The sequence below is a fragment of the Rhinopithecus bieti genome, unplaced genomic scaffold (assembly GCF_001698545.2).
Source record: "Rhinopithecus bieti isolate Rb0 unplaced genomic scaffold, ASM169854v2 scaffold_7888, whole genome shotgun sequence".
In the NCBI taxonomy this organism is placed as follows: Eukaryota; Metazoa; Chordata; class Mammalia; order Primates; family Cercopithecidae; genus Rhinopithecus; species Rhinopithecus bieti.
Genome location: NW_016805944.1, coordinates 1298495 through 1311659, shown reverse-complemented (window position 1 = coordinate 1311659; position 13165 = coordinate 1298495). Strand labels below are relative to the sequence as shown.

The 13165-nt window shown below is 52.3% G+C and overlaps 1 protein-coding gene across 1 annotated transcript in view; it reads right to left on the bottom strand.

Moving 5' to 3' along the window:
- FBXO46 (F-box protein 46) overlaps nucleotides 1-13165 on the bottom strand; it is a 23121-nt gene continuing 9956 nt past the window's right edge. The window contains exon 2 of the mRNA XM_017874347.1: nucleotides 1-2556. Within this exon, the coding sequence (XP_017729836.1) occupies nucleotides 667-2478 (1812 nt within the window). The 5' untranslated portion in view covers nucleotides 2479-2556 and the 3' untranslated portion in view covers nucleotides 1-666. The remainder of the gene's footprint in view (nucleotides 2557-13165) is intronic.

Here is a 13165-nt window from a genome sequence, read left to right as displayed (position 1 = left end):
TTTTTTTTTTTTTTTTTTTTTGCCCCCCCTCTTCCTCTATGGGGAAGAGGAGATACTGGTAGCTTGAGGTTAAGGAGAAAAGTTATTTTCCCCTCACTTCTTTAATAGGCAAACCATCCAGAAATGGCGAACTGTCATGATAAAATGCCAGATCCCACCTGTGACCCGATAGCCCCCAATTCCTAGAGAAGTGGGAGCTGTGGTGTGGCAGGTTAGGAGAGGTGCCAACCTTGGGCGATGCAGCCTCTTGGGAAATAACAGCTCCAGCGAGAAAGAACTGGGGCGAGGGAGAGGATGGGGGCCAGAATGGGGGAACCCTTACGTGGTACCAAAATTAGCTGCCGTCTGCTCCCTGCTGGTGGGTCCCTGGGGTGGAGAGCGTGGCAGGGAAGGGGGTTGGGGCTGAATGGAGAATAAAGTGAGATGCTGATTAAAAAAACACCCTTCTCAGAGGGTCCACGGCCCTGGTTCTGAAGAGTAGAAAATCAACAGGATCAAGCAGAGTGCTTTCCTGCGTCACCCCTGCTGAACCCCAGCTCAGTTCCAGTGGGGGATCAATGCTGCCTGGAGTGGGGGAATGGGCAGGCGGCCCAGTCCGGACCCTCGGCTCCCGGGGGGAGAGGGGAGGGGTGGGCGTGGTGGGCTCTCCCCCCCCCTCCCCCGGCTTCACCTCCCCTCCTCCCGGCCTGCCCGGCCTCCACCCGGCCCATTGCAGGGCAGCACCCAGTTGTTATCGTGGAGGCCCAGGCGGCAGCCGGGCGTCTCGCGGTCGGCTCGGCGGCAGCACATCCAGTAGGAACGTCCGTAAGGCAGGTCATGGTGGTAGGGCTTGGGGTGCCAGCGGCAGAGCGACACATCGCCCTTTTCGTATCTCTTGCGGCACTGCTTGCACGGGTCATCGCGGTAGAGCGGGTCTCGGCTCCAGCGCGAGTCTGTGGCCCGCACGCCGAATGCCTCGATGATGCCCTTGAAGTGGTGGCAGGTGCACTTGAGTGCGGCCAGCGCGCGCGTGGGCAGGAAGCTGAAGATCTTGACCAGCACGTGCTCTGGCAGCAGCAGCATGTACTGTCGTGGCTCCAGCAGCCGCTGAATCTTGAAGCGGATTTCTAGGAAGTCGTGCGACACATGCCGGTACAGGCGACACAGGGAGGTGTCCGCCGTTCCATCGGCATCATCTGGGCCGGGCGCGGTGGCCGGGGAGTCTGCCGGGGGTGGCTCCGGGGGCCCGTCCGGCCCGCGGTTCTGGAGAAAGAAGAGCTGGCCCGGAGGCGGCGGCTCCTCTGGGCTGACCGTCAGGCACACAGTCTCCTCCTTCACGTTCTTGGTGCCATCCTTGCCAAAGAAGATGCACTCATCTACGACGCCCGTCACCACCACGTCCACGTGGAAACCTGACGCTCCGCAGTCCCGGGCAGGGGGCGGAGGGGGCGCCGGGGGAGTGTCCTCGGACCTGGCGGGCGCCGGGCTATCACCCTCGCTGGCCTCATCCGCCCTAGCCAGCAGGAACTCCACGTTGCTGGGGAGGGCATCCCGCGAGGGGCTGATGAGCTGGTATAAGTCACACGTGATCTTGTCCTTGGCTCGGGCCCCAGGACCTGGGCTGCCAGGGTAGGCACAACCAGGCCTGCCCCCGCCCCCACTGGGCAGGCCGCTGTCTGGTGCACGGGGCTCCCGGCCATTGGAGATGCGGAAGGCGATGCGTACCTCCCCAGGGCCTGGCCCGGGTCGCTCTTCTTTGCGGAGGCCCTTGGTGGGAGGGCTGTCCCTCTGCGCCTCAAAGTGGGCCACGGCCTCGGCTACACGGCTGCAGTCCCCACCACCGGACCGCCGTTCAGACCCCACCCCCTTGGCCGGTCCACCCTGCTCCGCGGACACAAAAACTACAGGCGCTGGAGTGGCCGGTCGTGGGTAGCTCTGCAGGGCCAGGGCTGCCCGCTGTTCCACCAGGGCCACCATCTCGGCCACAGAGAGCAGGTCCACGTCCTCACCGGCTGAGGCAGGGCCCTCCTCAGAGGCAGCCAGGCCCTCCCGGCCCCCTGGGTCAGGAGGAGCCTTGGTGGGGTCAAGACAGCGCCTCCTCCGCTTGGCCTTGGAGCTATCACTGCCCCAGTGTCCCTTTACCTTCATGGAGCTGGCCCGGCTGCCCCCACCACACTGGTGGGCCACAAAGAAGGCCACCTTCTCCTTTGTATTCCCGGGCTTGATGACATACCACGTGTCCAGGAGGACTCGACCTTCATCACCAGCAGCTGCTGCTGAGAGGAGCGGAGCCGGCTGGGAGGCAGGGACCTCGGTGGCCAAGGCAGGTGGTGTGTTCTCTGAGTGGGCAGGCCCATGGTCTGGCTCGGCCCCGCCACCAGGCTCAGGGCAGGCTGATGGCTTGAGGGCCGCAGAAGGCGGGCGCGGCTGGTTCTGTGAGTAGGTGCCAAAGGGCCGGGGGCACCATAGCTGGAAGGGCAGGAGGCTTCCTCGGTCCATGCTGGGGGATGATGGCAGACGGGCTGGGCTTCACCACATCTCAGGACCTAGGTGGTGGTGGGAGGCTCCACATGCCACCTGGAGACAGGAAGAGGAGGTTGGGGAGCTAGGGGGACAGCCTTTCTTGCCAGGACCACCCCAACCTCCACCTCTCCTTAGACCAAACCAAATCATCAAAACTCTATTCCTGGCTAGGAGCAGTGGCTCACGCCTGTAATCCCAGCACTTTGGGAGGCTGAGGTGAGCAGATCACCTGAGGTCAGGAGTTTGAGACCAGCCTGGCCAACATGGTGAAACCCCATCTCTACTAAAAATACAAAAATGTGCTGAGTGTGATGGTTCACGCCTGTAATCCTAGCTACTTGGGAGGCTGAGGCACGAGAATCGCTTGAACCTGGGAGGCGGAGGTTGCAGTGAGCCGAGATGGCGCCATTACACTCCAGCCTGGGCGACAAGTGCGAAACTCCGTCTCAAAAAAAAAAAAAAAAAGAACTCTATTCCCACTGCCTTGCTCTGGTGAGCAAAGGGTTGCAGAGGGGATGAGAGATGCCCTTTTAACTTGCAGAGTGGGACCCTAACTGGCAGCGCACTCCAACCCCATAGATCCTACCCTACTGCCTTACCCCACAATCCAGAGGCCTTTACACTGCCATAACTTTTACACTTAAGCGAAAGGACCACTCACAGACACGGTCCTTTTTCTATTTGCTCACTCAGTAGCTCGTCCCTGAAAAGACAGAAATTCCCAGCCCCACCCACAGCTATGGCTGCTTAAACCCAGAGAGAGAGCAACAAGATGGGCTGGGAGGGGGGAAGAAAATCTGAGGTCAGATTCAGACAAGCACTTAAAAAATCGGCTTTTCTTTTTTTTCAGGTCGGGGCTTAATGAGAATTTATTAAAGCTGTGTGTCCTCAGTCAGAAAAATGCACACCCTTGAAAAGACGGTACAGGTAATTCCCTGAAGCACAACCATAGATCTGTGGAGTAAGACGGCCTGTTCTAGAGCCTGGGAGTTCCAGGCTGCAGGGAGCAATGATGGCACCACTGCACTCCAACCTGGGTGACAGAGTGAGACCCTCTAAAAAAGAGAGCAAAGCCAGGTGTGGTGGCTTGTGCCTGTAATCTCAGCACTTTGGGGGGCCGAGGTGGGCAGACTGCTTGAGCCTAGGAGTTTGAGACCAGCCTGGGCAAAACCCATCTCTACCAAAAAAGAGACAGAAATTAGCCAGGTGGGGTGGGGCGCACCTGTAGTCCCAGCTACTTGGGAGGCTGAGGTGGGAGGATTGCTTGAGCCCAGGAGGCCCAGGCTGCAGTGAGCTGTGATGCTGTGATCATACCACTGCACTCCAGCCTGGTTGACTGAGAGAGAACCCATCTCAGCAAAAAAAAGAAAAAGAAAAAACAGGGCGGGGGGGGGGGGGTTTTATAGCCTAGCTTTCTCCTCAAGCTGCACACAGATAAACAGAGGCTCAGAGTGGGGAAGGGTGACATAGCTAAGATTCCAGTGGGTCCGGAGCAAAAAGAGGCTCTCAACTTGGTTTCTGGACTCTTCAATTTAGGGCTCTGTTAATAATGACTATTTTATTTTGGAATGACTTGATGTGAGTGATCTAATCTGGAGGCAATCTTGCACATGAGTCCGATATGATCACTTGCATTGCAGTTTGAACCTACTAAGTAACATATGCCTCAATCTTTCTCTGGCTCATCTCCCTCCAGACAGCTCAAAACCAAAATGACCCTTTAAACCTTGAAACTTCCACATGCCTACAGGCCAGAGAGGTCAGCAAACTATGGCCCAGAAGCCAAATCCAGCTCGCTGTCTTTGTAAATAAAGTTTTATTGAAACATGCTCATTTGTTTATGGATGCTTTCATCTTCAACAGCAGAGCTGAATAGCAGAACAAAGACCACATGGCCTGCAAAGCTTAAAATACCCATTATCTGGCTCTTTATGGAAAAAGTTTGCCAACTCCTGCAGTACAGACTGTCCCTCTAAATTCAAGCAATTCCAGGCCAGGCGCGGGGGCTCATGCCTGTAATCCCAGTACTTCGGGAGGCCCAGGCAGGCAGATCACCAGAGGTCAGAATTCGAGATCAGCCTGACTAACATGGCAAAACCCTGTCTCTACGAAAAATACAAAAATTAGCCAGGCGTGGTGGTGCAAGCCTGTAGTCCCAGCTACTCAGGAGGCTGAGGCAGAATAGCTTGAACCGGGAGGCGGAGGTTGTGGTGAGCTGAGATCTTGCCATTGCACTCCAGCCTGAGTGACAAGAGCGAAATTCCGTCTCAAAAAAAAAAAAAGGTAAACAAAACAAAGCAAAATCCAGACAGCCTCCAAGCACTCACAGGTACCAGTAAACACAGAGAAACCCCGTGTCAAGAATCTTTATCTCCCCTCCATAATCCCCAATCCCACCTACCCCTCAAATACTTACAGTCCCTGCTGTAATCTCAGCTCAGTGTTAAAAACATCACTCCATAGCCTCTAAAACATATAGATGGCTGTTTACCAACCACCAATTCACATACATGTTGAGTATCTCAAATCTGAAAATCCAAAATGCTCCCAAATTCAGAACTTTTTGAGTGCCAAGATGACACTGATAGGATATGCTCATTGGAGCATTTCAGATTTTCAGACTTGGCATATCAACTGGTAAGTATAATGCAAATACTCGAAATCCGAAGAAATCCAAAATCCGAAACACTTTTGGTCCCAAGCTTTTCAGGTAAGCGGTACTTGACCTGTACATCCAACTGCCCAGAGAGGCAGGCTAACACAGCAAAAGCCAGTCTCTACAGATGCCAACCTGCTACAACTTGGCCACCCACTCAAGTCCCCTAATCAGTTCCAACCTTACCTCCAGCATCTCAATGTCCTCCCCCGAATATCGAAAACCTTCCAAATACTACTTTAAACCACCGAACCTAAAAATATCCTCTCCAGTACTGAAGGGCCGAATCTCAATCAATCTCTCACAGATCCCAACACAGCAATTCCCCAACCTATGTCATAAACAACCACTCTCCCGGAATCCTATACTTCCCCCAACCCTCCTCCATTATCTCCTAATTCCACTAGAAGCCCTCCAACAGCAGACGAACTCTTTGAAAACACAAAAGCTCCCTAACACTTTAAGATGAATCTTAAACCTTAAAAATAATTTCACAAAGCCAAAAAAAAAAAAAAACCCAAAGAAACCTCACAAATGTTACAATAGCAGACATGTGCTTACTGCACACTCGCTGCGAGCTTATTAGGTACTGCGCTAATAATTCCTGCTAATCCTCCTCGGTCCCTAGGAAGCAGGTAGTGTTATTAATGCCTAGTTCCCGATGAGACACAGATGAAATCTCCTGTCCGGGTTCAGACAGGTAGGAAGTCAAGATGCAAGCCCAGACATTCCAGCGCTAGAACTGGTACTCGGGCTCTTTGCTTCCGTCTCTCCCGGAGCTCCCCATATCCTATGCCCAACAAACCCTCCAAAACACAAAGGGAACTCCATCCCGAAAACACAACCGAACCTTCCGCATTACAAACGAACCCAAACTCCAAGGTGCCCCTTAAGCGCAAGGGAACCCTAAAAGTATCCCTTAAACCCACGTTAAAACTTCCCCAAGCCCCAGAACATTTTGCAAATGCAAAGGGAACCCCCAAATCTTGTAACCGCCCCGCCAAAGAAACCTTCCAAACCCCTCAGGTGACCCTCGAAACCTATACACGCCCCCAAAGAGCCCTCACCCGCAGCCCCCCCAGGCGGCGGGAGAAGGCTGCAGGCCACACGCATGCGCGCGAAAGGTAAGAGGGCCCGCCCCCTCGCTCCTTCCCTCCGGCCACCGCGCGGGCAGGGGAGCAACTAGCTTCCCTCCGCCCCTTTGTTGACAGACGCGCGCGTGACGCCCTTAGCCAATGAGCGGCCGCCATTCGGGGCCGTGCCCATATAAGGCAGGCCTTGGCGAAGGGGCCCAACTTCGAAATAGGGAGGAGTAGGCGAGAGGTGACGGGAGTGGGTGGTGGGGTAGACACAGCCGGATGCAAGGGAGCGTGGAACAACTCCCAACGTCCAGCTAAACGGAACAAGGTCAGGGCAAAGGCCACGGCACTCCAGGGGAGGCTTATTACACCACGTTCCCTCGAACAGAAGCCCTGATTGACGCTTGAGATTTAAAGGGCCACGCAGCCCGGGGATTAAGAACACCAAGGCGGAAGGAAGCAGGCGGAGAAAACAGAGTATCCAGCTTTAGTTGGGAACTATGAGGGGCGGGGGGTGGGGTGCTGAGGATTTCCGCGGGGGGAATTTGGCATTGGGATAGCCCCACCCTGAAAAACAAATGGACAGAACCCTACGAAGGTTCCCACGGCAACTGAAATCAAGCCTCTGGGCCTGGCATTCAAGGCTCAAGCCGTGTAGCCATTCGGAGCTGCCAGTTCATCCTTTCCAAACGGGCGCCCCAAACCTGCCTCGCTTAATACAAAAGTGCAGCCAGGAAAGTCCTGTTTTTTTTTTTTTTTTTTTTGAGACGGAGTCTCGCTCTGTCACCCAGGCTGGAATGCTGTGGCCGGATCTCAGCTCACTGCAAGCTCCGCCTTCCGGGTTCACGCCATTCTCCTGTCTCAGCCTCCCGGGTTGCTGGGACTACAGGCGCCGCCACCTCGCCCGGCTAGTTTTTTGTAGTTTTAGTAGAGACGGGGTTTCACCGTGTTAGCCAGGATGGTCTCGGTCTCCTGACCTCGTGATCCGCCTGTCTCGGCCTCCCAAAGTGCTGGGATTACAGGCTTGAGCCACCGTGCCCGGCCAGGAAAGTCCTGTTAAAGCACAATCCTATAAACCTGAACCCGTCCCTATCCTGGTGAGAACCTGCCATGGCTCTCCAGTGCCCTCTGGAAAACCCCCAGATACCCCACCTGTCCAGTGGCATCCCTCCCCACTCCTCCGCCCCGCAGGCAATACCCCAGTGCACCCTGCTGGGCACCTGATCTGGCATACATAGAATACTCAGGCCCCATCTGATCCCGGTAGGAGTTATCGTCTCCACGGTATGAATGAAGAAACACGCAGGGCAGGTCTCCTGACCACAAGGTCACACAGAGCTGGGGTGTGAGCTGGAGCAGGGATATGAAGCCAGGGAATCTGATTTCCCAGTCACTGTGCCCTACTGTTTCACTATATATTCCCTGGGGTTTCAGCTTGACCACCCCTCCTCCAGGAAGCTGACACCCCCAATGCCCCTAGGCCAGGTCCAGGCTTCACCCAGGGCGTCCATGCGGTGGGCTCATTGCTATCTATACCTCACAGTCACCCGGCTCTTGCCTTCCCTGGGCTCTGCATTTGCTGTTTCCACCAATTGCAATACATTCACGCTCTGCAAGGCTCAATTCCTTACTTCATTCAGGTCTGTGTTCAAATGCAGTTTTAATGGAGAGGCCTTCCCCAACTCCCTTCCTGGAAATCAACCACCTGCCCAGAGAGGACCTCTGGGTTCCCTCTTCCCTGCCCACTCTGGGTCATCGTCTTGCGTGGGTCTCTCTCCCCAACTATGATCCTCCTGTGGAGGCTGGGGCAGGAAGAGGAGAAGGGCCTGAGGCAGGATCTTCTAACTCCCCCGACACTGAGCCCAGCATAAGGCCCTACATTAGGTCAGCCTTCAGTAACTACTCCATGAAAATCTATTCATTGTAAAACACAGTGAACCAAAAATATGGAAAATCAAAAGATGGCAAAAAACTGGCTGGGAAAACACAAACCAAGAGACAAGTAGAGGAGCAACATTACCCCTTTAAAAAAAAAAAAAAAAATTGGCCAGGTGCAGTGGCTCATACCTGTAATCCCAGCACGTTTGGGAGGCTGAGGTGGGAAGATCCCTTGAGCTCAGGAGTCTGTGACCAGTCTGGGCAACATGGTGAAACCCCATCGCTACAAAATATACACAAATTAGCAGGGTGTAGTGGCACGTGCCTGTAGTCCCAGGTACTCAGGAGGCTGAGGTGGGAGGATTCCTTGAGCCCAGGAGGTAGAGGATGCAATGAGCTGAGATCGGGCCATTGCACTCCACTCTGGGTGACAGCACGAGACTGTCTTAAATTAAATTAAAAATAAATAAATAAAATAAAAAATAAACTGACAAAAGCAATGGATGATGACAAAACAAAATGACCCATTATTTACTTCTCTACATGAGTACCTAGGGCTGGGGGAGGGAGGTAGAAGTGGCCCATTATACACAAAAGTTCTCAACATACATGATCCAAATACTATGGCCTCCAAATAGATAAAGCAAAAAACGACCATCTCTACACGTGACAGCCATAAACTTACAAAATGACAAGGGAAAGTTTGTTAAATCCACAACTGATATGGGAAACCTTAACATATTTCTAAGAAAAGACTGCTTGGGAAAATTAGCAAGGACCTGAACCACGCAATTTACACCCTTGGTCGAATGCCCTCAACAATTAAATAATCCACATATTTACATCCCTAGCATATGTGGAGCATTTGCAAAAACTTGTCCCTGACATTCACTGTGGTCCTGCATGCTGGCCATTGTTGGGTGCTGGAACACACAGGTGACACTGAGCTCCCCAGGAATGGCTCATGGGAAAGGGGTCAGACATCCAAATAAATAGTCAGAACCAACATGAATATATTAGAAAATGATCATCACAACAGCAGTCAATACTTGAGCACTCTACAAATACTCGAGCACTCTACAAATATGAACTTGTTTGATTCTTCCATCTCCTTTTTTTTTTTTTTTGAGACAGAGTCTCGCTCTGTCGCCCAGGCTGGAGTGCAGGGGCGTGATCTCAGCTCACTGCAACCTCTGCCTCCCACGTTCAAGCTATTCTCCTGCCTCAGCCTCCCGAGTAGCTGGGACTACAGGCGCGTGCCACCATGCCAGGCTGAAGTTTTCCATTTTTAGTAGAGACGGGGTTTCACCACGTTAGCCAGGATGGTCTCGATCTCCTGACCTCGTGATCCGCCCACCTCGGCCTCCCAAAGTGCTAGGATTATAGGCGTGAGCCACCGCATCCAGCCTCTATCTCCTATTTTTAATTTCGTGTTAAAGATTAGGAAACTGAGGCAGAGAATGGCTAAGTAATTGCCCTCATTTAGAGCTTTGTGGCAGAACTCTTTTTGTGAGTGTGTTTTTTGTTGTTTTCTGAGATGGTCTCACTGTCACCCAGGCTGGAGTACAATCTCACCTCATCGCGGCCTCAATCTCCTGGACTCAAGTGATCCTCCAATCCCAGCTGCCCTGTTTTTTAGTTTTTTTTTTTAGACGGACTCTTGCTCTGTTGCCCAGGATGGAGTGCAATGATGCAATCTCAGCTCACTGCAATCACTACAACCTCTGCCTCCCGGTTCAAGCGATTTGTTTGCCTCAGCCTCCCAAGTAGCTGGGACTACAGGCATGTGCCATCATGTCCAGCTAATTTTTTTATTTTTTAATTTATTATTTATTTATTTATTTTAGAGATGGAGTCTCGCTTTGTTGCCCAGGCTGGAGTGCAGTGGCCCTATCTTGGCTCACTGCAAATTCCGCCTCCCAGGTTTACGCCATTCTCCTGCCTCAGCCTCCCAAGTAGCTGGGACTACAGGTGCCTGCCACCAGACCGGGCTAATTTTTGTATTTTTAGTAGAGACGGGGTTTCACCATGTTAGCCAGGATGGTCTTGATTTCCTGACCTCGTGATCCACCTGCCTCGGCCTCCCAAAGTGCTGGGACTACAGGCATGAGCCACTGGGCCTTGCCTAATTTTTTTATTTTTAGTAGAGATGGGGTTTCACCATGTTGGCCAGGCTGGTCTTGAACTCCTGACCTCAGATGATCCACTCACCTTGGCCTCCCAAAGTGTTGAGATTATAGGTGTGAGCCACTGTGCCCGGCCTAATATTTGTATTTTTAGTAGAGACAGGGTTTCACCATGTTGGTCAGGCTGGTCTTGAACTCCTGACCTCAAGTGATCCACCTGGCTCAGCCTCCCAAAGTGCGAGGATTACAGATGTGAGCCACCGTGCCCAGCCTATCCCAGCCTTTTGAGGAGCTGAAACCACAGGTGTGTACCACCATGCCCAGCTAATTTTTACATTTTTTTGTACAGATGAGGTCTCACTATGTTGCCTAGGCCAGTCTTTAACTCTTGAGCTCAAGCAATCCTCCACCCTGACCTCCCCAAGTGCTGGGACTATAGGCAGGAGCAACCAAACCAAGTCAGAACTTAGAATCAAAGATCAGCTGACTCTAGAGCTCAAGGTCTAAACTACAATCATCCTGGCTGGGTGCAGTGGCTCATGCCTGTAATGTGATGGCAGGCTCCTGTAATCCCAGCTACTCACAAGCTTGAGGCAGGAGAATTGCTTGAACCCAGGAGGTGGAGGCTGCAATGAGCTGAGATTGCACCACTGCACTCTAGCCTGGGTGACAGAGACTACGTCTACAAAAAAAAAAAAAAAAAACAGTTGGGCTTGGCGGCCAAGGAGGTTGAAGCTGTATTGAGCTGTGACAGCACCACTGCACTCCAGCCTGGGTGACAGAGTGAGATCATCTCAAACAAAAAACAAAACAAAACGAAAACAAAATGAAAAATGTATTGAACATAGCTCTGGAGCCAGAGTGCCCAGCTTTGAGTCCTGGCTTTATCTCTCATCAGCTGTGTGACCTATGGTAAGTCACTTGATGCCATTGGACATCAGTTTCCTCCTCTGGAAAATGAGGGTTCATTCCTTAAGTAATCCACAAGTGTTTGATTCATTTATTTACTTAGAGACAGGGCCCGCCTCTGTTGCCCAGGCTGGAGTGCAGTGTATGATCATACCTCACTACAGCCTCACACTCCTGGGCCCAACGGATCTTCCTGTCTCAGCCTCCCGAGTAGCTGGAACTACAGGCTCATGCCACCATGCTCAGCCAATTTAAAAAATTATTTTAGAGATGTGGTCTCACTTTGTTTCCCAGGCTGGTCTTGATCTCCGAGGCTCAAGCGATCCTTCTGCCCTGGACCCCCAGAGTGCTGGGTTTAAGGCATGAGTCACCACCCACAGCCTTCACTTTCAATTTTCATTTTTAATTATTTATTTTTTTGCCATGGAGTCTCCCTCTGTAGCCCAGTCTAGAGTGCAGTGGCACAATCCCGGCTCACTGCAACCTCCACCTCCCAGGTTCAAGCGATTCTCCTGCCTCAGCCTCCCGAGTAGCAGGGATTATAGGCGCCTCTCACTATGCCCAACTAATTTTTTGTATTTTTAGTAGAGATGAAATTTCACCATGTTGGCCAGGCTGCTCTCATCCTGACCTCAAGTGATTTGCCCACCTCAGCCTCTCAAGGTGCTGGGATTACAAGCGTGAGTCACCACACCCAGCCCACTTTTTTTTTTTTTTTTTTTTGAGATAGAGTCTGGCTCTGTGGCCCAGGCTGGAGTACAGTGGTGCAATCTCGGCTCACTGCAAGCTCCACCTCCCAGGTTCACGTCATTCTCCTGCGTCAGCCTCCCAAGTAGCTGGGACTATAGGTGTCCGCCACTGCGCCCGGCTAATTTTTTGTATTTGAAGTAGAGACTGGGTTTCACTGTGTTAGTCAGGATGGTCTCCATGTCCTGACCTCGTGATCCGCCTGCCTCGGCCTCCCCAAAGTGCTGGGATTATAAGCATGAGCCACCACGCCCAGCCCCAACTAATTCTTCTTAAAAATTTATTTGAAAACAAAAAAAGAGATAAAATTAAAGCAAAACAGTGGCTCACAACTGTAATCCTAGCACTTTGGGAGGCTGAGGCAGGTGGATCACTTGAGCCTAGGAGTTTGGGACCAGTCCCTGCAACATGGTGAAACCCTGTCTACAAAAAATAAACAAAATTAGCCCGAGCGCGGTGGTGCATGCCTGTAGGCCCAGCTACCTGAGAGGCTGAAGTGGGAGGGTCAGTTTAGCCCAGGAGGGCAAGGCAGCAGTGACCTACGACTGCACCACTGCACTCCGGCCTGGGCCACAGAGTGAAACTCTGTCTCTCTCTCTTTTTTTTTTTTTTATGAGATGGAGTTTCACTCTTGTTGCCCAGGCTGGAGTGCAATGGCACCATCTCGGCTCACTGCAACTTCTGCCTCCTGGGTTCAAGCGATTCTCCTGCCTCAGCCTCCCGAGTAGCTGGGATTACAGGCTCCTGCCACCACGCCCGGCAAATTTTTTTTTCTTTTTTTTTTTGTAGTTTTAGTAGAGACGGGGTTTCACCATGTTGGCCAGGCTGGTCTCAAACTCCTGACCTCAGGTGATCTGCCCACCTCAGCCTCCCAAAGTACTGGGGATTACAGGCGTTGAGTCACTGTGCCGGCTGACCCTGTCTCTTAAAGACAAAGATAAAAAGGGAAGCTAATAAAGACTTTGAGGCCGGGCATGGTGGCTCACGCCTATAATCCCAGCACTTTGGGAGGCCGAGGCAGTCAGATCACAGGTCGGGAGTTCAAGACCAGCCTGACCAACATGGAGAAACCCTGTCTCTACTAAAAATACAAAATTAGCTGGGCATGGTGGCACATGCCTGTAAGCCCAGCTACTTGGGAAGGCTGAGGCAGGAGAATCGCTTGAACCCAGGAGGCAGAGGTTGCGGTGAGATCGCGCCATTGTACTCCAGCTTGGCCAAGAAGAGCGAAACTCCGTCTCAAAAAAAAAAAAAAAAAAAAAAAAAAA